The 21790-nt window shown below is 43.9% G+C and overlaps 1 protein-coding gene across 15 annotated transcripts in view; it reads left to right on the top strand.

Moving 5' to 3' along the window:
- Positions 1 to 21790, top strand: part of RFFL (ring finger and FYVE like domain containing E3 ubiquitin protein ligase) — a 150216-nt gene that overhangs the window by 104990 nt on the left and 23436 nt on the right. For 6 of the 15 annotated variants that reach the window (XM_077296390.1, XM_077296394.1, XM_077296398.1 and 3 more), the window contains 3 exons: positions 8748 to 8926; positions 11730 to 12059; positions 12999 to 13061. In XM_077296390.1, coding sequence (XP_077152505.1) covers positions 8748 to 8926; positions 11730 to 12059; positions 12999 to 13061 — 572 coding nt within the window. The remainder of the gene's footprint in view (positions 1 to 8747; positions 8927 to 11729; positions 12060 to 12998; positions 13062 to 21790) is intronic. The other 9 variants (XM_077296391.1, XM_077296395.1, XM_077296393.1 and 6 more) reach the window with 3 other exon arrangements.

Genomic DNA, 21790 nt, shown 5'->3' with positions numbered 1-21790 from the left:
TTAAAAGACGTATCGGCTGTCATTAAGGGGTTAAACACCGCTTCACTTTTTACTATTGATGCTGCCTATGCAGCATCAATAGTAAGAAGATATAATGTTAAAAATAATGTAAAAAAAACCATTATATTCACACCTTCCGGCGTCCGCACCAGCCTTTCCTGCTCCTCGCGACACTCCGGTCCCAAGAATGCATTGTGGCAATGACCCCAGATGGCGTAGCGGTCTCGTGAGACCTGTATATCATCACAGGTTATTGCCGCAAGGCATTACTGGGAACAGAGCGTTGCAAGGAGCATCGCTAAAGGCCTGGGCTGGATCCGGGGGCCGCCGGAAGGTGAGTATATAACTAATTTTTATTTTAATTCTTTTTTTCATAGGGATATGGTGCCCACATTTCTATATACTGCGTGGGCTGTGTTATATACTACGTGGGCTGTGCTATATAGTACGTGGGCTGTGTTATATACCACCTCGCTGTGCTATATACTACGTGGCTGTGCAATATACTACGTGGCCTGTGTTATATACTGCGTGGCCTGTGTTATATACTGCGTGGCCTGTGTTATATACTGCATGGCCTGTGTTATATACTGCGTGGCCTGTGTTATATACTGCGTGGCCTGTGCTATATACTACATGGGCTGTGCTATATACTACGTGGGCTGTGCTATATACAACGTGGGCTATTATATGCTACGTGGGCTGTCAGACTCTTTCGCCCGGGGCCCTCAAAAACCTGGAGCTGGCCCTGGCTTCACTAATTGGTCACGTCCGGCCGGCCGCGAACAATCCGCAACAGACGCTATCCGGCCGTGAATTGGTGCGGGATTTGAACCACGCTTCGCTGATTGGTCGCGCCCGGCCTGCCGAATCCTGTGTATCCATTGCATTATTCTGAAATCTTCATAAATAAACTACATACATATTCTAGAATACCCAATGCGTTAGAATCGGGCCACCATCTAGTAATAATATTTATTTATATAGTGCCAACATATTCCGCAGCGCTTTACAGTTTAACTGTTTCAAACACAACAGTCATAAGTAACAATGTTAACAATACAATAATTAAAGCAAAATAAGACTATGCTGCTCGTGAGAGCTTACAATCTACAGTGAGATGGGGGAGATACAAAGTACAGGTGTGTATTTACAATGATGCATTTACAATGATGGTCCAGCCATCTTCAGGGGGTGGGGGATAGAAGGAAGTAGTGAATGGGCTGCGCACACAAACATAAAATGACTTTTAATGATTAGGGAACATGATAGGCCACTCTGAACAAATATGTTTTGTGGATGGTCCTAATATCTTGAGGTAGAGCATTCCAGAGGTTTGGCGCAGCACGGGAGAAGTCTTGGAGTCAGGAGTGGGAGGTACGGATTAGTGCAGAGGTTATTTGAAACTCGTTTGCAGAGCGCAGTGGTCGGTTAGGCCGATAGACCAAAATGAGGGAGGAGATGTAAGGGAGTTCTGCACTGTGGAGAACTTTGTGGGTGAGAACAAGTACTGTATTGTATCCTGTAATGAATGGGCAGCCAGTGTAATGACTGGCGAAGAGTGGAAGCGTCCGAGTACAGATTGGCTAGGTGGACAACCCTGGCTGCTGCATTAAGGATAGACTGGAGAGGGGAAAGTCGAGTAAGGGGGAGGCCAATTAATAGAGCATTGCAGTAAACCAGTGGATCAGGGCGACAGTGAGGGTTTTTGTTGTTTCCATACTGAGAAAAGGGCGGATTCTAGAGATGTTCTTTAGGTGTAAGCGGCAAGAGCGGGCAAGAGATTGTATGTGGGATGTGAAGGAGATATCGGAGTCAAACATAACACCCAGACAGCACGCCTGCTTCTGGGGTGTTGTTATGGTGCCACCCACGGAAAGGGAGATGTCAGATTTAGGGAGGATGGTAGATAGCGGGAGCAGAAGAAGTTCAGTTTTGGAGAGGTTGAGTTTCAGATAGAGAGCGGACATGATGTTGGAGACTGCGGACAGACAGTCACTGGCATTCTGTAGTACAGTGGGGATGATACTGAAAGCCAAATCTGGTACTGAAAGTCAAATCTGCTGATGGTCGCTGTGTAGAGAGCGAAGAGAAGGGGGCCAAGGACTGAGCCCAGAGGTACCCGGACAGTGAGAGGAAGAGGAGACAAAGTGGAGCCAGGGAATTGAACACTGAAGGAGCGGTTAGAAAGATGGGAAGAGATCCAGGAGAGAGCAGCGTCCTTAATGCCTAGTGACTGGAGCCTAGAGAGTAGGAGAGGGTGGTCAACGGTGTTGAAAGCTGCAGAAAGGTTGAGAAGAGTGAGCAGAGAGTGGTCACCATTACATTTTGCTGTCAGAAGGTCATTGGTCACTTTGAGTGCAGTTTCTGTCGAATATAGGGGGCGGAAGCCGGACTGTGAAGGGTCTAGGAGGGAGTTTTTTTGAGAGGTAACGGGTAAGGGGGAGTAGACTAGGCGTTCAAAGAGTTTAGAGATGAAGGGGAGGTTGGAGACCGGTATTTAGTTATTTGTGCAGGATGGGTCGAGGGCGGGTTTCTTTAATAGTGGAGTAATGATAGTGTTTGAAGGAAGATGGGAAAATGCCTGAGGAGAGGGAGAGATTAAAGATTGTAGGTAGGTGAGTTGTGACAACTGGAGAGAGAGACTGGAGGAGATGAGAGGGAATGGGGTCAGTAGTGCATGTAGTCGGACGAGAAGAGAGGCGCTTGGAGACTTCTTCTGTGATGGGATCGAATGTGGAGAGTGAGCCAGGGGAAATGCAGGGAGGGATGGGAGTCACTGCACTTGGTGGCTGGGAGCGGATTTCCTGACAGATATTGTCTATTTTCTCTATAAAGTGGGAGGCCATGTCATCAGCACAAATGTCTGTGATAGGGGCTTGTGCTTTGGGCCTAAGGAGGGATTGAAAGGTGTCAAAAAGTTTCTTGGGGTTGTTGGATAGTGAGGACATCAGGGTGGTGGTGTAGGTCTGTTTGGCGAGGTGAAAGGCAGAGTTATAGGTTTCTAACATAAATTTGAAGTGGATGAAGTCTTCTGGTGTTTTCCTCCATAAGCGTTCAGCACTTCTAGAGCATCGCTGGAGAAGTCGAGTTTGCGATGTGAGCCTGGGCTGTTTTACTCTGTGTTTGGAGGTTCTGAGGGTGAGGGGCGCTACGTGGGCCAGGGTGCTTATAAGAGTGTCATTGTAGTGATGCACAGCCAGATCAGGACAGGAAAAAGTGGAGATTGGGGACAGTGATGAGTGTAAGGAGTCTGAAAGTGTATGAGAGTTAATGGTGTGTAGATTTCTGAATGTGTGGTAGGTAGGAGTGTGCTGGGGTGGGCAAGGGATTGTGAGTGCGAAGGAGAGAATGCTGTGGTCAGAGAGGGGAAGCGGTGAGTTATCTAGGTGAGAGACTGAGCAGAGATGGGCGAAGACCAGGTCCAGGGTGTTACCATCTTTGTGTGTTTCAGAGGTTGAGAGCTGTGAGAGGCCGAGAGAAGTTGTTAGTGATAGAAGCTGGGATGCAGATGGGGAAGTGGGGCTGTTAATGGGGATGTTGAAGTCTCCCAGGATAAGGGGTGGGAGTTCTGAGGACATGGAGTGCGGCAACCAGGCTGAGAAATGGACCAAGAAGTGGGTGGGTGAGCCTGGGGGCTGATATATGACCACTACTCTGAGGGAGAGGGGATGAAAGAGCCTGATGGTGTGGATCTCAAAAGGAGGGAATGAGTGATGGAACGGGGGGGATGACCTGGACTGGAGTATGCCGAATGGGAGAATTGTAAGCCACCATGAGAAATGGCAGCAGGGGAGACAGTGACAGAGTCTTGGATTCAGGTTTCAGTGAGGGCCAACAGATTTAGAGAATTGTTCAGAAAGTAGTTGTGCAGGAAAGGAAGCTTGTTACATACAGACCGTGGATTCCAAAGGGCACAATTGAACGAGAGAGATGAGGGAGTGCAAGTAATATTAATAAGGTTAGAATGGTTTTGATATGAGGTAGCGCAGCGGTTGAGGTTGTGGGATGGTGGACCGGGGTTTGGGGAGATGTCCCCTGAAATCAGTTGGAGCAGGAAGATAAAAAGCAAGAAGTTTTTGAAATTGTAGGAAGATTTTTTTGTGCAGTGTGTTTGGGCAAGATGGACTGAGGGAGCTGTACATGGGAGAGGGAAGTATAGAGGGGCTGATGTGTATGAGTCATGATGGAGGGGGGATTGGGCGGTGAATTTGGATGGCAAGGGAACATAGGAGGATAGGAATAAAGCACATGGATAGAAGGGAGAGCAGAGTGTGGGTTACCTGACTCCTGCCCTGACTTGCTGTCATGGAATAACTGCCCTTTAGCTTGATGCTTAGCTATTGCGATGCTCTGCTGAATGCTTGCAACCCCACACATGCGTGCACCCCTAAGAATGAATCTAAGTTTACAGGTCCCCAGTACAGGGAGTGGAGAGCGGGATTATGGGAGCTGGTTAGTTATAAATTAGCGACAGCTGCTCAACACATCCTGGTGTGGATAGATGATAAAAGACGCAGTCCTCATTACATCTCTATACTATAGCACCTCTCCTGAGATAAACATCTACAGAGACCCCCCCCCACTGGAGCTACAACTGTAAGTACTGGGAATCATGTAACTGATGAATTTTAGCAAATGAGTTGAATTGACATGGTTACCATTCAGGCTGCTTGCTGACATTGAATGGAGTAAAAAGACATGCAGGGTAGTTCAGTTCAGGGGTTGAATGACCTGATTACCATTCAGGGTACATAACTACTGCACGATGCATAGTGTTAAACAGCTGCCAGTGCGCTTGCTGGTTTGCAGACAGATCATAGACTGCCATTGTTCCCGGCAGCACAAGTTCTATTTACACTGGACAATGTTCTGCCAAGAACACTGATTTTTCTGTGTAACCCAAAAGATAATTTCACCCAACGAACAAGCGGTTTTCTCATTTGATCGTTGACCCGTTTAGCCTGCAGAATTACTATGAGCTTTTCTAGAAGCTCGGTCACGATAATCTTGCAATATAAATTCCCCATCAGTGAGGTGGACATCAACCTTTGTGCTTCACATCCCGTGTATGTAACGTCTCTATGTATTTACTTAGCTTTTCCAGTACGTCACTTCTGCTATCAGCTGAAGGCCTCTTCCTGTTTCTTAGACTTATGACCATGACCAGGCTGTTTTGTAACTCGGCAAACTGTGCCTCGTCACTGTGACTTGAATGTCACCTGGCTTTGTCTTTTGTCATACCCTATGTTATATCATATGTAACCCTATGTTATATCATATGTATTAGTTTAGTTACACTTGTGCTCCTGTGAGATTGGCACCTTGGTATTGGAGCGGGTGTACAAGCATTGACCATACAAACAATTCAGTAGTTTCTGAATCATTTGGAGAGTAGATTACAGTAATTTTAACTTGGGAAGACTGAGACAATTAGCTCAGCTCCGAGCCACAGAGCTCACTGATTGGCTGCAGCGCTGTCAATGTAACATGAATGCTGCAGACAATAACAGGAAAGATATATATCTTGGTACCGTGTTAGCCAGTGGATAGAAAAATAGCCCTGATTCAAAAAGGTCTTTCTGAGATGACCAAGGTGTTCATCCCTATCCATGGGGTTGGAACATATACGATTATATCTGATGGCTTGGCTGTAGACAATAGAATTTTTTTGTGTTTTGGATGGAAACTGTCCTATTTAAGGTATGTTGGACGGTCGATTAGCTTCTGATACAGGGATGTCTCTATTTTATTGTTCTGCAGCTTAATGATGGTGTCCAAAAAGTAAATTTTAGTGCTGGAGTAGTTGAGTGTCAAGTTGATGGTAGGATGAAATTGATTAAACTGTTCATGGAACGTCTTTAGCTGTGGCTCAGACTCCGTCCAGATGATTAAAATATCATCAATGTAGCAGTAGTACGCCAGAGGCCTGATGGGACATGAGGACAAAAAGTCACTTTCAAGCTTGGCCATGAAAAGATTTGCATACTGTGGGGCCATTTTACTTCCCATTGCTGTGCCAGTCTCCTGTAGTTATATCTTGTTGTCAAATTCAATTGTGGGTGAGGATGAATTTTATAAGTTTCAGCACAGAATCCGCATCAGTCCCTGTGTTTTCCGGAAAGAATTTGCAGGCATTTAATCCATCCTGGTGTGGGATATTAGAGTACAGAGATTCCACATCCATGGTGGCCAGGATGGTTCCTTCTGGTAGAGGACCTATTGCTGATAGTTTATTCAATAGGTCAGTTGTGTTCTGAATGAAGCTGGGTGTATCCTTTACCAGTGGTTTAAGAACACCCTCTACCCATCCAGATACTTGCTCAGTAGGGGGGTGCCCACACGTGAAATAGCAGAGAATAATGGACACCAGGAGCAGTATCTGAAACAGTGCTGCACCCAGGTAGCTTGAATAAAGCACCGTTTCTGTTTTTTTTTTAATTTTTTTTTATTTAAAGTAGTGTGTGCCTGGAGACGGGGCTTTTCAATACCAGAAATTGTTTTTTGTTTTTTTTTAATTTAAAGTAGTGTGTGCCTGGAGACGGGGCTTTTCAATACCAGAAAACCCCTTTAATAATGATCCTGATATTTTTGTACCTCCAGTGATTTTTATGGACTTTCCAAACCATAACTCGTTAAAGGGGTTGTCCGCTGCTGAACAACACCTTATCAATGAAAAAAATCTGTATAAAATCTCAGCCTTGTATCCCCTCCCATTGTTCATCTGCTTGGACAAAATTGTGTAGGCGGCAGAGGTAATATGACATTTTTGTTATGTCAGAGGATTAGCGAGGAGACACAGAACTGAGAGCTTGTTCCCGAGGTAAATATATAATTTTTTTTTACACTGGCGCCATTGATAACACAACCCCTTTAAATGTACAGTTGCATGTAAGCGTTTGGGCCACCCCTGGTTAAAATTACTGTAATTGTGAAAAGTTAAGCAAGTTGAAGATGAAATACTCTCTAAAAGGCCTAAAGATAGATATGACACATTGCCTTTATATTTTAGGCTAAAAATATATATATTTTCATCTTCTACATTTTAAAAATTAGAAAAAGGAAAATGGTCTGATGCAAAAGTTTGGGCACCCTGCATGGTTAGTACCTAGTAGCACCCCATTTTGAAACTATCACAGCTTGTAAACTTTATGTAGCAATACAAGTCTTTCAATTCTTGCTTGAGGGATTTTCATCCATTCTTCTTTGGAAAAGAAAGTCTTCTAGTTCTGTGAGATTCCTGGGTTGTCCTGCATGCACTGTTACTTTGAAATCTAGCCACAGATTTTCAATGATATTCAGATCAGGAGACTGAGGGCCATTGTAAAATCTTGTGGATTGTGAATTTTGATGTGTGTTTTTGGATCATTATCCATTTGTAGAAACCATCTGTTTGCATCAAGAATTTGTTGAAATTTCATTGAATCCATTCTTCCCTCTACCTGTGAAATGTTCCCTTGTTCCCTGTTCCATTGTCTGCAAAACAACCCCAAAGAATGAGTGATCTGCCGCCATGCCTAATGGCTGGCAAGATGTTCTTTTCCTGTAATTATCTTGTGGCCAAACAGTTCTATTTTAACATCTTTGGTCCACAGTACTTGTTTCCAAAGTGCATCAGGCTTGTTTATATATTCTTTTGCATACTTCCGATGTTGCATTTTATGGTTAGAATGCAGAAGAGGCTTTCCTCTGATGACTCTTCCATGAAGCCCATATTTGTACAGGTGTCTCTGAACTTTAGAACAATGTACCACAACTCCAGAGTCTGCTAATTCTTTCTGAAGGTCTTTTGCAGTCAAGTGGGGGTTCTGATTTGCCTCTCTAGTAATCCTATGAGCAGCTCTCACTGAAATTTTTCTTGATCTTCCAGACCTTATCTTAAAAATGGGGTTTGGAAAAGAGAAATGTTACAAAGGGATGGGAGAGGATCTAAATGAAGGAAAGATGTATGGGTAATCTTTAAACTTTAAGAATAAACTAGACAGTTTATTCTTAGCGTTCTAAGCTGACACTGAGTAAGCGAGGAACAGTGGAATATTTCTGCTCTAAAGCTTTGCTTGTAAAGATAGCTTATAAAAACTGTAACCGAGACTGTAACTCAGGAGAAGATACCTAGAGAGGACATGAGGACCTCCTCCGAATGAGGCTTTTCCACAGAGTTTTGGAACAGTTTTTGTTTTTCTTCTGAGCCCCCTTCGTTCCAAAATTATACCCTCTGTTAATAATGGTGCAAATTTCCCATTCAGCTATCTCCGTGAGCACAGCCATGTTTTGATTGGTCAGACAAAAAGCAAACGCCCACATAAGTTCTGTGGTATACTCCCAGTTGGTTGCACCATTATAAGTAGGGCATAACTTTGGAATGGAGGGGCACAGAGGTAAAAAGAAAAGCTGTTCCAGAATCAGTGGAGAAGCACCATACGGAGGAGGTCCTCAGTGTTAACTACAAATATTGAAAGCCCCCTTTTTTTCTAGTTTAAGCAGAATGATCTTATATGCTCATACTGTAAACGGTAACGCATTCACCTGTATGTTGACCTTTGAACACTTATTTGTTGTGTCATTTGTAGTATATACACAAGGAATATTTTCCCCCTTTACAGAGGAGAAACTTTGGGGATTTCTGTTAGGGACAGTCTTGCCATAGAATTGTTTCCGTATTTGTAAGAAAACTGGTTCATTCCTTTCCCTGTTGGTGTGCACTCGTTTCCTTAGCCGTGCTCTCAAGCTGTCATTTTGCTTTCTAGCAGGTGTGATTATGTGGGCTGCTTGCTGTAACTGGTTCTGCATCGATGCCGAGACTGAAGGGGTCTCCCAGAATGCAAGAACACCTGATCGCCCCAATGAAAACATCAGAACATCTCCTCCAGTGTCAGAAACTACCTGTGCAGCTTGTGGTATCAGGATGCAAAGCACCAGTCGAAAAGTAAGCACTTGGATATTATGTATTTATTAATGCTCAATGTACAGGCTGGGTAGAACTCGGGGGTACGGAAAAGGGTCACTCTGATTCAGGCAAGAGGGCCATTTGTTAGAGGAGCCCTGCATATACGCTAACCAAAGGGTGTCCAACTGGTGAACCCTCAAGAGATCATGATTTCAAGAGCCAACACTTTCACTGTCGGACAATTGACAAGCGTAAATACAAATTCTACAATCAAATTATTCTACTCATGGACACCTTCATTCAATTTTTAAAAGTACATTGTCATTCATGTCGCTTATATCTACATGTAGATACGTGAACATCAGAATGTAGAAACAATATGTCCAAATTCTCTGCAATCCAGATGTCAATAAACATCCGAATCTTGTAGCTAGCAAATGTTGTAGTAATAATAATAATAATAATTTATATAAAGCGCCAACATATTCTGCAGCACTTTACAATTAAGCGGGGACGTGTAAAGACAATAAATTCAATACAAGTTAAGACAATTTAAACAGTGACATTAGGAGTGAGGTCCCTGCTCGCAAGCTTACAATCTACAAGGAAATGGGGGGGGGGACACAAAAGGTGAAAAGTGCTTGTTATTTCAGGTCTGGCAATTATAATAAACAGGGATTTTCATATAAAGCTGCATGATCCGGTCATCAGCCCGTGTGTTTAAGTGCAATAGTCAAGTATCAAGTGCAGTTATCATGTGCATGGAGGGTGTGGAGACAGATGAATAGTAGGGTGCAGATTCAGAATAATATTTGGAAGGAGGGAACAGGGCAAAGTTAGTTTACTGAGTAGTTGATGTGGTAGGCTTGTTTGAAGAGATGGGTTTTTAGAGCGCGCTTGAATAGGTCGGGGCTAGGTATCAGTCTGATCGTCTGGGGAAGTGCATTCCAGAGAGCTGGCGCAGAACGAGAGAAGTCTTGTAGACGGAGGTGCGAGGTTCGGATTACGGGGGATGTTAGTCTTAGGTCATTTGTAGAACGGAGGGCACGTGTAGGGCGATAGACAGAGATGAGAGAGGAGATATAAGGCGGTGCAGAACTGTGGAGAGCTTTGTGGGTGAGAGAGATGAGTTTACACTGGACCCTGTAGGGTGCAGGGAGTGATTTATTTGGAAACTGATCTTTTCAGCCCTCTATTAGAACCCTCTACTCCCTAAAGGGAATAAATATGTCAGTAAGATCAAACTCCTATCATAGGTAGGTATCATTTTCACACAAAGGATTCTGGGATTGAACATGCCATTACTGAAACTTTAGCCCTATATTCTAAGCACATTAAGCTTTAATGACAAGTCCGTGTCCATGAAAGGAAAACAAAATGTTCCTGAAATGCTAAAATGCCATCAAAGTTCCCAATCACCTAAGAACCAGAACCATCTGTTCATATTTCAGTGTGACCACAAGCTCTTGTAGTGAAATGCCGTCCATAATTATGTCACTGCAGCAGTTACATGATGTGGTCTTAAAGGGGTTGTACACTACAACCCCTGATTGATCAATTCAATCAATACAAACAATGGATACTCTGCTCCCACAATAGCACTCTTCCTGCAGTGTCGGTGCTGCATGTCCCAGAAGGTGACCTGACATTCTTATGTTGCGTGTGCACTGCAGCCTTTACTATACTGTCAGCGGAGGTCTGCCCTGACGGAACAGTGATGAACTGCAGCTAAACAGGGGCTGCTGATTGGCTGAAGTGGACATGTGACACAATGTCGCATCCTCATCCGGGAACAGCGCTGCTGAGGGAGGGGGAGCATTCATTGTTTTTGGGGATCCTGAATTGATGAATCTGGGCTTGTCCAGTAGTGCACAGTCCCTTTTAATAGAGAAGGAATTCTACCGGAAAGTATTTTAAGACATTATTTCTATATTCCCAGGAAACCTTTTAAAAATTGGATGATGGGTCATTAAGAGGTGCACATTTATGCCAGTATTTTTAGATTTCATGAAATCTTCTCTCCATGGATAGAAATTGCTAATAAACCTGACTGTTAGACAGATTAATTGTATTATTCTGTTTTGCTTATATAGTGCCATTGCATTCTGCAGCACTTTACAGACATTATCATCACTGTCCTCATTGGGGATCACTATCTATATTTTTTATCAGTATGTCTTTGGAGTGTGGGAGGAAACCCGTACAAACTCCTTGCAGATGCTGTCCTTGGTGGGATTTGAGCCCAGGACCTAACCACTGAGCCACCATGCTGCTTTGAGTAATTTAACTTTAATTGTTTTATTAATGGATACAGGACACAGCCCCCTATATGGTTAATCTGGAAATAGTATTTATGGGTCTAATAATAATGATTGTTACGGCATTCTACTCTGTTTGTTCTAGGATTCCGTCCCCCATACATTTACTTGCTGTATCTTGGCCTGGCTAAATAAAAACCCTTTGTCCCCTGAAAATAAAATGTATGTGAAAACCATTGTCTGTGCTGTATGCCAAAGTCTACAGCGTTCTCCACAGAAACACGTCTTTGTTGGTTTTGTGATCTGCTGACCCAAGTAGTCGCTCCGACCATGCATTGTTCAGACAAAGTGATGTCACTGTAACACTCGGATTACCGTTGTGCGTCCTCAGCCTTGTTAAACAGTGCATGGTGTCGACCTGTAGCTTGTGATTGTGTGGAGTTTCACATGCTTTGTTGGAACAATATCCTAGTAAAGTCGCTCCATACAATGAGACCGCCTGAATGTATTGCTCTTCTCACGTCTGCCCCATATTGCACCAGCTTCTAAATATATGGTTAATTTTCCTCTAATGTCATCTTTAGATCCCGTGCTTGGATTGTAGGAATAACTTCTGCACCACGTGTGTAGCACAGTTACACGACGGCCTCTGTGAGCTGTGCCGGAGGATACGCTCCACTTCTTTCACCCGAGAGGAGCTACTCAAACTCAAAGTAAAGGATCTTCGGGACTATTTATCGATGAGAGATGTTCCCACAGACTTGTGCCGGGAGAAAGAAGACCTGGTGCAGCTTGTATTGACTCTCAGGCCTGCTTCCTATCCAGACGTGACGAATATTCCATCGTTTCCATCCAATCAGAACAGCCAAATGACGGGTTCAACGGAAATGCAGACAAATCAAGACATTCCAATAGTAAGTGGTAAAAGTGCTTGATGTGCTCCTAAGACCCTGGCTTGGTCACTGGGTGCACCACTATGGATTCCATTATGCCTCGCGGCCACAGTGCATATGTGAACGCTAAGCTGTATCGCTGTCCACATTCAGATGTCTGTTTTTCTTATATGTTGTGTTCTCTCTGTGATTTTCATGGATAGAACTTGTACCCATTATAAACTATGGAGTTGTTCATAGACTGAATGCCTGCAAAAAATCTCGGAGACATGTCCGTTCTTGATCAAAATTACACATACAAGTCTGTGTCCGTGAAAATCGCTGACTGCGCATGTGGTCACCGTGTGCTGTCTGCTTTTAATATCGGATATAAAAAAAACCCAAAAGTATGTACTGGGATATAAACTGGTGTGCATGCAGTGTGTAAGCGCATGTTCACACTAGCCACTGAACTGAAAAAAACAGACAGAAACATAATGATTAAATACCCTCTAGTAAATAAAGAGCAAAGTGCATGAAAAAAATGTACGGTACTTGGTTAACATTTGTTTTGATTAAAAAAGAAAATTGAAAGCCATCCCACCACTCCACGATGACCGTAATTGGGTCATTCCTAACTCCAATATTAAAAACCTTCCCGTTGGTCAAGTGAAATGCATGTGGATAAGGGCTGAGAAGGACTGAGACCAACTAGTGGATAGAAGAAGCTTTTCAATTTATGTAATTTTTCATATGAGAAAATCACTGCTGAAAATCTTTTCCAAAACAATGATGAAAATCGGACCTGTTTTGGGTATCAAAATATCACTGATGTCCAAATGATTCTTTAAAGGGAACCTGTCAGCAGGATTGTGCACAGTAACCTACAGACAATGTCATGTCGGCGCCGTTATACTGATTAAAATGATACCTGGGTTAATGAAATCCGTCTTGTGGTTGTTGTTTAATCTTTATTTGTAGTTTTCAGTTAACGAGATTCTCGTGACGCCTATTGGACCCGAACAGGACCGGGACCGCCCCTGGGTGAGTATTATATAACCTCTTTTTCTCATCTTTCAGAATACATCGGGGGCTTATCTACAGCATTCCAGAATGCTGTAGATAAGCCCCTGATGCTGGTGGGCTTACCTCATGTAGGATTTTGGGGGTGACAGGTTCCCTTTAAGATGACCAGTAAATGGTCGATATGGTGATATACACTGCTACACAAAGAAGAAGAAACTTGTATAGTGCATCACAATTTTCCAAGTGTTTTTTTTCAAAGGGGTTTACTTTGCTCTTCCAATTAGCCCTAGAACAAGAAATCATAGAAACGCGTTTCATCAGTGTTTTGTGTCAGCATTATCCACTTCTACCCAACATAACCAATGACAGAATGAGATCCTTCACGTACATCTTGTGTACATGATATTGTATTTTTTTTTATATAATCCTAAATGTACCGTGTTTCCTGCTGAGTGGTCACTTTCCCAATTGAACTCAATATAATGCATGTATGTCTGTTGTCTCATGGATTTCCCAAATCTTGGATTAACCTCTTAAGGACCAGGCCTTGATGACCAAACTTTTATTTTCCGTTATTTTATTGTTGCATTCCAGAAGTTTTTTTTTCTTTCTATGTACGTATTACTATTTGCAATAAATCAAGCAAAACAATTCAAATGCCTCAGCCCAGCTAATATAACAAGTAGTTTCTCCAACACCAAATGCCATTCTTACAGAGGACCTTTCACCAGTTTGAGCATGTTGTACTGGCCGCATCATGGAATAGTGACTGCAGAAGTGAAACGTAATACAATATAGATGTTTAGGTTATAATTTAAGTTCAATGGCGCATTACTTGAGATTTTTCATTGGAGCTGTGTACTTCTTGCATGCATGGGGTTGACCGATATGCCAGCAGCAACATACTTGGGGGGCAAAAAAAAGAACACACCCCTACGATAACTTAGAACAGGCTTTCTCCTATGTTACGAAGGACATGCTGGTCTCGCTGCATGCAGAGCCGTGCTTCTTCCACGTTTAGTCTAGCAGCAGTCGGTGAGGGGGAAGGGGGTACAGCAGAGATGACAGCACTGTGAGAAGAGAGTTGCAGCTGCAGACTTGTTTGTAATGAGGCAGCATTGAGCTCTTCTGTACTGCCCTTCCCCCCTCACTGACTGCAGTGATGAAAGGTGTATATAATCGCACATCTTTGCTCAGCTTCTGCTCTTTGTGATCATCCCCAGCTTTGCAGTAAGATCAGTGAGGAGATCAGACTGTCTGTCATTACATATGTAACACTGAGAAACCTGCTCTAAACTTTTCTTGGCGTGTTTTTTTTTTTTTTTACCCAGTATGTTGCTGCTGGCTTATGATTGATCAGTGTACCATAGGGGAAAAAGTACATTTCACCAGAGACAAATCACTAGTACCACCCTTTTGGAATTGTAATATTTAATATTTTTTTGCAATGGAGAGGAGAACTTCATAAATGAAAAAGGAAATTTTATTCAGTTTGGCAGCCCAAACCATTTTTTTAGGGACCACATCACATTTGAAGTGACTTTGAGGGGTCTATATGACAGAAAATACCCAAAAGTGACAGCATTCTAAAAACTGTACTCCTTAAGGCTAAGTGCACACGTTGCAGAATTGCCGCAGAAATTTCCGTGGCAATTCTGCAACTCCTGCCGTGGGTATATCGCATGCGGAATTGGCATGCATATTCCTAGCGTTTTGCAAGCATAATTAGCTTGCAAAATGCTAGCGTTTTCCAAGCGATCTGTATCATCGCTTGGAAAACTGATTGATAGGTTGGTCACACTTGTCAAACATAGTGTTTGACAAGTGTGACCAACTTTTTACTATTGATGCTGCCTATGCAGCATCAATAGTAGAAAGATATAATGTTAACATAATAAAAAAAAAAATGGTTATACTCACATTCTGATGGCCCCCGATCCCCTCAGCGATGCACGCGGCGGTTTCCGTTCCTATAGCTGCTTTGTGTTCAGGACCTGCGATGACATCACGGTCACGTGACCGCGACGTCATCGCAGGTCCTTCACACAAAACATCCATGGGAACGGAAGCGGCCGCGTGCACCGCTGAGAGGCGGGAAGACTCCGGGGGCCATCGAAGGTGAGTATATCACGATTTTTTATTTTAATTCTTTTTTTTTTTACCAATTATATGGTGCCCAGTCCGTGGAGGAAAGTCTCCTCTCCTCCACCCTGGGTACCAACCGCACATGATCTGCTTACTTCCCGCGGTGGTGGGCATAGCCCCATGCGGAACGTAAGCAGATCAATGCATTCCTATGTGGGCGGAATCCCCGCGATTCCGCAAATTTAATGAACATGCTGCGTTTTTTTCTGGAATGCGATTCCGCTCAGGAAAACAACGCAGCATGTGCACAAAAAATGCACAAAAAATGCGGATTGCATTCTATTAAATAGGATGCTTAATGTGAGGTTTTTTTTTTTCGCTATAAAACCACGAAAAATCTGCTACGTGTGCACACAGCCTAAAGTTTTCAAAATCACATTCATCACAAGAACTTTATTAACCTTTCAGGTGCTTCACAGGAATTAATGGAATCTGGAAGGAAAAAATGGACATTTTTTACACACAAATTTTGTTTTAGCCCCAAATTGTTTACATTCACAAGGGTAACAGGAGAAATAGCACAACAAATTTTGTGCTTCATTTTCTCCTGAGTACTCCGATACCCCATTTGTGGGGGAAAACAACGATTTGGGCACACGGTAGGGCTCGGAAGGGAAGGCGCGCCATTTGACTTTTTGAACGCAAAAATGGTTGGAATAGAGAGCGGATGCCATATTGCATTTAGAGAGCCCCTGATGTGCATAAACAGTGGAAACTTCCCACAAGTGACCTCATTTTGGAAACTACACACCTCAAGGAATTTATCCAGGAGTATAGTGAGGATTTTTAACCCACAGGAACGACACAGAATTCGATAACATTAGGTCGTCATATTGCACATCTCGTCATTAGTGTTGAGATCAAGTGCTCGCTACTCGAGTTTGTATCAGGATGCTCAGGTATGCGCCAAGTATCGTGAGTGCTCGAGCGACTCCGATGCAAACTTGAGTAGTGAGCACTTGTGCGCAACACTAGAGTTGAGTGAATATGTTCGGAATCGGTCGCCAAATCTGAATTTGCCATATTCGTGCCGAATTTTATGTTCGATCGGTTCCGAACATATTTGGTCATTTCTACTCCCAATGACTCCATTGACGTTTGGCTGTGTTTGGTGAATATTGCAAAAACAATATTTGCAGCAGATCATAATTGGAACTGAATTTGGAAACATTTGCTCAACTCTACTCAAAGCTAGCCGTTATATATATAAATTTTTTTAACTTTTGAAAAAACCCTAGCCTAACTCCAACCCTAACCCTAATGGCAAAGAATAAAAGAAATCAAAAAGATCATATAATTTATAAAATAAGTGGATGCAGCTAGAGCAACGGGGGATGGCAGAGGTACCAAAGAGGCTTGGGGACCTAATTTCTCTCTCCTGTGGCATTTAATTCTGGCACACTTTTATTTTTACCTGATCGCCGTTATTTATTGAACAATGGTGATCATGTGATCGGGGACTGAGAAAACGTCCCTGATCATGTTCTCCAGGGTCTCGCCTACTCCTGGTAGCTGAAACCCCCAGAGAATTTCCAATGCTGGGGGGCGCTTTAACCATTTCCTGATCGCTGTTTTAAAACTGCAATGAGGGAATAAGGCCCTTAACGAACGCCGTTTTAACGCGTATCGATTGTTGTTAAGGGGTTAAAGGAACATTGACTAGGTAGGTGATCAAAAAACACTAGCGTGATTGCAAAAGACCTGGTGGCAGGAGGCAAAAAGGTTTCAGTTGTCACAATTAGGCGCATTCTAAACACTAAAGGTGTCTGTGACGGATCTCTAAGATGTGCACATTTAATGACCAAAATGCAAAAAAAAAAATTGATCTTTGTTAATGATCACAAACTTACTTCATAGTCCACCAATATTGGGTTTGAGAAGAGGTCCTGAAAGAATATGGTGCAGCCCCATAAAAATGTTTTGAAGAAGGCCGTTGCGGCATGTAAACGTAAGAACATTAGTGAACTGGAGGCAATTGCTGATGAGGAATGACCAAGAATCCTCAGTTTCTGCCAGAAGCTAGTGCCCGGCTATGCATCATGTTTGCCGCAGGTTATGTCAGCAGGAGGTGCTCTACTAAGTACTAAAGATACTTGTCCTGAAGGGGTTGAAAAATACTGTGAGTGCAGTAGTCTGAAGTGGCATTTTGTTTAGAGTGTTGAGAAACCACCTGTAATATTAGTTGTGTTGAGCTATTAGAATTGTTCTTGATGGATAGGTTTATTGCAAGCAGAAAGTTTTTGTGAATAACTAATTTATAATTATAATTTTGATTGTAACTGCATAATAGTTATGCCCCAAGGTGTTTACCCTTCACCTCTAGAATTCAAATTGTTTTGTACAGATCAGTAAATGATATCTGATGATAAACTTTAAAGTTTAAAATGCATCTATAAGTAGGACGAACACTCCTAAGCCATCTATATAGGCATGTAGGTCTTAGAAAGTTGAATAACGTGATGACTTGATAACTTGTCTTACAGAGAAATCCACATTTCTCTAAATATTATAAGTAATACAATATAATGTAATAAAATGAACTGTTAAGATCTACGGTGGCATGTAAAATTTGTGCACCCCTTGTCAAAATTACTGTTGTGAACAGGTAACAATTTCATCTTTGACTTATCTCTAAAAGGGCTTTTCTCTGTAATTTGTGTGTATCTAGGATGCAGAATTCTGACCGTTTGTAATATACTCCCTGTCAGCATTCTGCATGGTGTCCTAGATAGCACACCTAGCCATGTGAGCAGCTGTCTCCTGATTCTAGAGGAGCTGCTCACATGGCTAGAGTATTCATATCTGGCAGAGCCTGGTGTAACCGTCCCCAGTCTCTGCCAGACCCCCGCCCTCCTGCTCCAGTCTCCCTGTCTAGCACACACTGTGAGGCAGCAGGAAGACGAACCAGGAAGGAAAAGGCTTATACATAGGTGAGTATAATGTGCATCCATCCCTCCATGTGATGTTGGGACATGGGAATCTCTATCACCACTGTGGATGTACCTGGGGACATGTGAAGCTCTATCACCACTGTGGATGTGATGTGGGGGACATGTGAAGCTCTATCACCACTGTGGATGTGATGTGGGGGACATGTGAAGCTCTATCACCACTGTGGATGTGATGTGGGGGACATGTGAAGCTCTATCACCACTGTGGATGTGATGTGGGGACATGTGATGCTTTGTCACCACTGTGGATGTGATGTGGAGACATGTGAAGCTCTATCACCACTGTGGATGTGATGTGGGGACTTGGGAAGCTCTATCACCACTGTGGATGTGATGTGGAGACATGTGAAGCTCTATCACCACTGTGGATGTGATGTGGGGACATGTGACGCTCTATCACCACTGTGGATGTGATGTGGAGACATGTGAAGCTCTATCACCACTGTGGATGTGATGTGGGGACATGTGACGCTCTATCACCACTGTGGATGTGATGTGGGGACATGTGAAGCTCTATCACCACTGTGGATGTGATGTGGAGACATATGAAGCTCTGTCACCACTGTGGATGTGATGTGGGGACATGTGACGCTCTGTCACCACTGTTGATGTGGAGACACATGAAGCTCTGTCACCACTGTGGATGTGATGTGGGAACATGTGAAGCTCTATCACCACTATGGATGTGATGTGGAGACATATGAAGCTCTATCACCACTGTGGATGTGATGAAGGGACATGTGACGCTCTATCACCACTATGGATGTGATGTGGAGACATATGAAGCTCTATCACCACTGTGGATGTGATGAGGGGACATATGAAGCTCTATCACCACTGGATGTGATGTGGGGACATGGGAAGCTCTATCACCACTGTGGATGTGATGAGGGGACATGTGACGCTCTATCACCACTGTGGATGTGATGTGGGGGACATGTGAAGCTCTATCACCACTGTGGATGTGATGTGGAGACATATGAAGCTCTGTCACCACTGTGGATGTGATGAGGGGACATGTGATGCTCTATCACCACTGTGGATGTGATGTGGAGACATATGAAGCTCTATCACCACTGTGGATGTGATGAGGGGACATGTGACGCTCTATCACCACTGTGGATGTGATGTGGGGACATGGGAAGCTCTATCACCACTGGATGTGATGAAGGGACATGTGACGCTCTATCACCACTATGGATGTGATGTGGAGACATATGAAGCTCTATCACCACTGTGGATGTGATGAGGGGACATATGAAGCTCTATCACCACTGGATGTGATGTGGGGACATGGGAAGCTCTATCACCACTGTGGATGTGATGAGGGGACATGTGACGCTCTATCACCACTGTGGATGTGATGTGGAGACATATGAAGCTCTGTCACCACTGTGGATGTGATGAGGGGACATGTGATGCTCTATCACCACTGTGGATGTGATGAGGGGACATATGACGCTCTATCACCACTGTGGATGTGATGTGGGGACATGGGAAGCTCTATCACCACTGTGGATGTGATGTGGGGACATGGGAAGCTCTATCACCACTGTGGATGTGATGTGGAGACATGTGAAGCTCTATCACCACTGTGGATGTGATGAGGGGACATATGAAGCTCTATCACCACTGGATGTGATGTGGGGACATGGGAAGCTCTATCACCACTGTGGATGTGATGAGGGGACATGTGACGCTCTATCACCACTGTGGATGTGATGTGGGGGACATGTGAAGCTCTATCACCACTGTGGATGTGATGTGGAGACATATGAAGCTCTGTCACCACTGTGGATGTGATGAGGGGACATGTGATGCTCTATCACCACTGTGGATGTGATGTGGAGACATATGAAGCTCTATCACCACTGTGGATGTGATGTGGGGACATGTGACGCTCTATCACCACTATGGATGTGATGTGGAGACATATGAAGCTCTATCACCACTGTGGATGTGATGAGGGGACATATGAAGCTCTATCACCACTGGATGTGATGTGGGGACATGGGAAGCTCTATCACCACTGTGGATGTGATGAGGGGACATGTGACGCTCTATCACCACTGTGGATGTGATGTGGGGGACATGTGAAGCTCTATCACCACTGTGGATGTGATGTGGAGACATATGAAGCTCTGTCACCACTGTGGATGTGATGAGGGGACATGTGATGCTCTATCACCACTGTGGATGTGATGTGGAGACATATGAAGCTCTATCACCACTGTGGATGTGATGAGGGGACATATGACGCTCTATCACCACTGTGGATGTGATGTGGGGACATGGGAAGCTCTATCACCACTGTGGATGTGATGTGGGGACATGGGAAGCTCTATCACCACTGTGGATGTGATGTGGAGACATGTGAAGCTCTATCACCACTGTGGATGTGATGAGGGGACATGTGACGCTCTATCACCACTGTGGATGTGATGTGGGGGACATGTGAAGCTCTATCACCACTATGGATGTGATGTGGAGACATATGAAGCTCTATCACCACTGTGGATGTGATGAAGGGACATGTGACGCTCTATCACCACTATGGATGTGATGTGGAGACATATGAAGCTCTATCACCACTGTGGATGTGATGAGGGGACATATGAAGCTCTATCACCACTGGATGTGATGTGGGGACATGGGAAGCTCTATCACCACTGTGGATGTGATGAGGGGACATGTGACGCTCTATCACCACTGTGGATGTGATGAGGGGACATGTGACGCTCTATCACCACTGTGGATGTGATGTGGGGACATGGGAAGCTCTATCACCACTGTGGATGTGATGTGGGGACATGGGAAGCTCTATCACCACTGTGGATGTGATGTGGAGACATGTGAAGCTCTATCACCACTGTGGATGTGATGTAGAGTGTAGTAATTGTGCAGCTTTCCACACACAGGACACTGCTCAGTTATTTCCAATACTGCAATGATGAGAGGTCAGCGCAGGGGCAATGATTGTGTAGCGGGCTGTGCTGGACCCTGAGACCAGGGCGGTGCCAGCTCTGGATGTGTGCTTAGATAAAGCCCAGGGAGCTGTCAAGTTTGGTAGAGCTGCAGGTAAACTAAGTGTTTTGCAGGGCATGAAGTGAAATGAAGAAACAGAAAAACAAAATGTATAGGGGTGTTGTATATTACAATACAGCACATAAAAAAAATAATAATTTTGATTTCGGGATTGGACAACCTCTTTAACCATAATAGTACCTCTTAAAGCTCTTAAGCGTAATAGTACGCCGATGTCAGTATCCCCCCGCTTTGATGTGGGCTCCGGCGGTGAGCCCATATCTTTTCCGGGACATGTCAGCTGTTTTGAACAGCTGACATGTGTCAGCAATAGCCGCGTGTGGAATTATGATCCACCCGCTGCTATTAACTAGTTAAATGCCGCTCTCAAACTCTGACAGTGGCATTGAAATCGCATTTCCGGCCATCGGAACGTAAATACACGGATCGGGGACACCCGTCACGTGATCAGTTGTCATCGGTTCGTCGGAATGACAACCAGAGGTCTCCTTGAGACCTCTATGGTTGTCAGTGCCGGATTGCTATTAGCGCCTCCCAGTGGTCGGCACTCATAGCACATCAGCAATTCAGCTACATAGAGGTGAACTGATCATCAGATCTATGTAG

Source organism: Ranitomeya variabilis, chromosome 3, assembly GCF_051348905.1.
Source record: "Ranitomeya variabilis isolate aRanVar5 chromosome 3, aRanVar5.hap1, whole genome shotgun sequence".
Lineage (NCBI taxonomy): Eukaryota > Metazoa > Chordata > Amphibia > Anura > Dendrobatidae > Ranitomeya > Ranitomeya variabilis.
The sequence above is the reverse complement of the archived record's forward strand: the minus strand, read 5'-3'. Positions and strand labels throughout refer to the sequence as shown.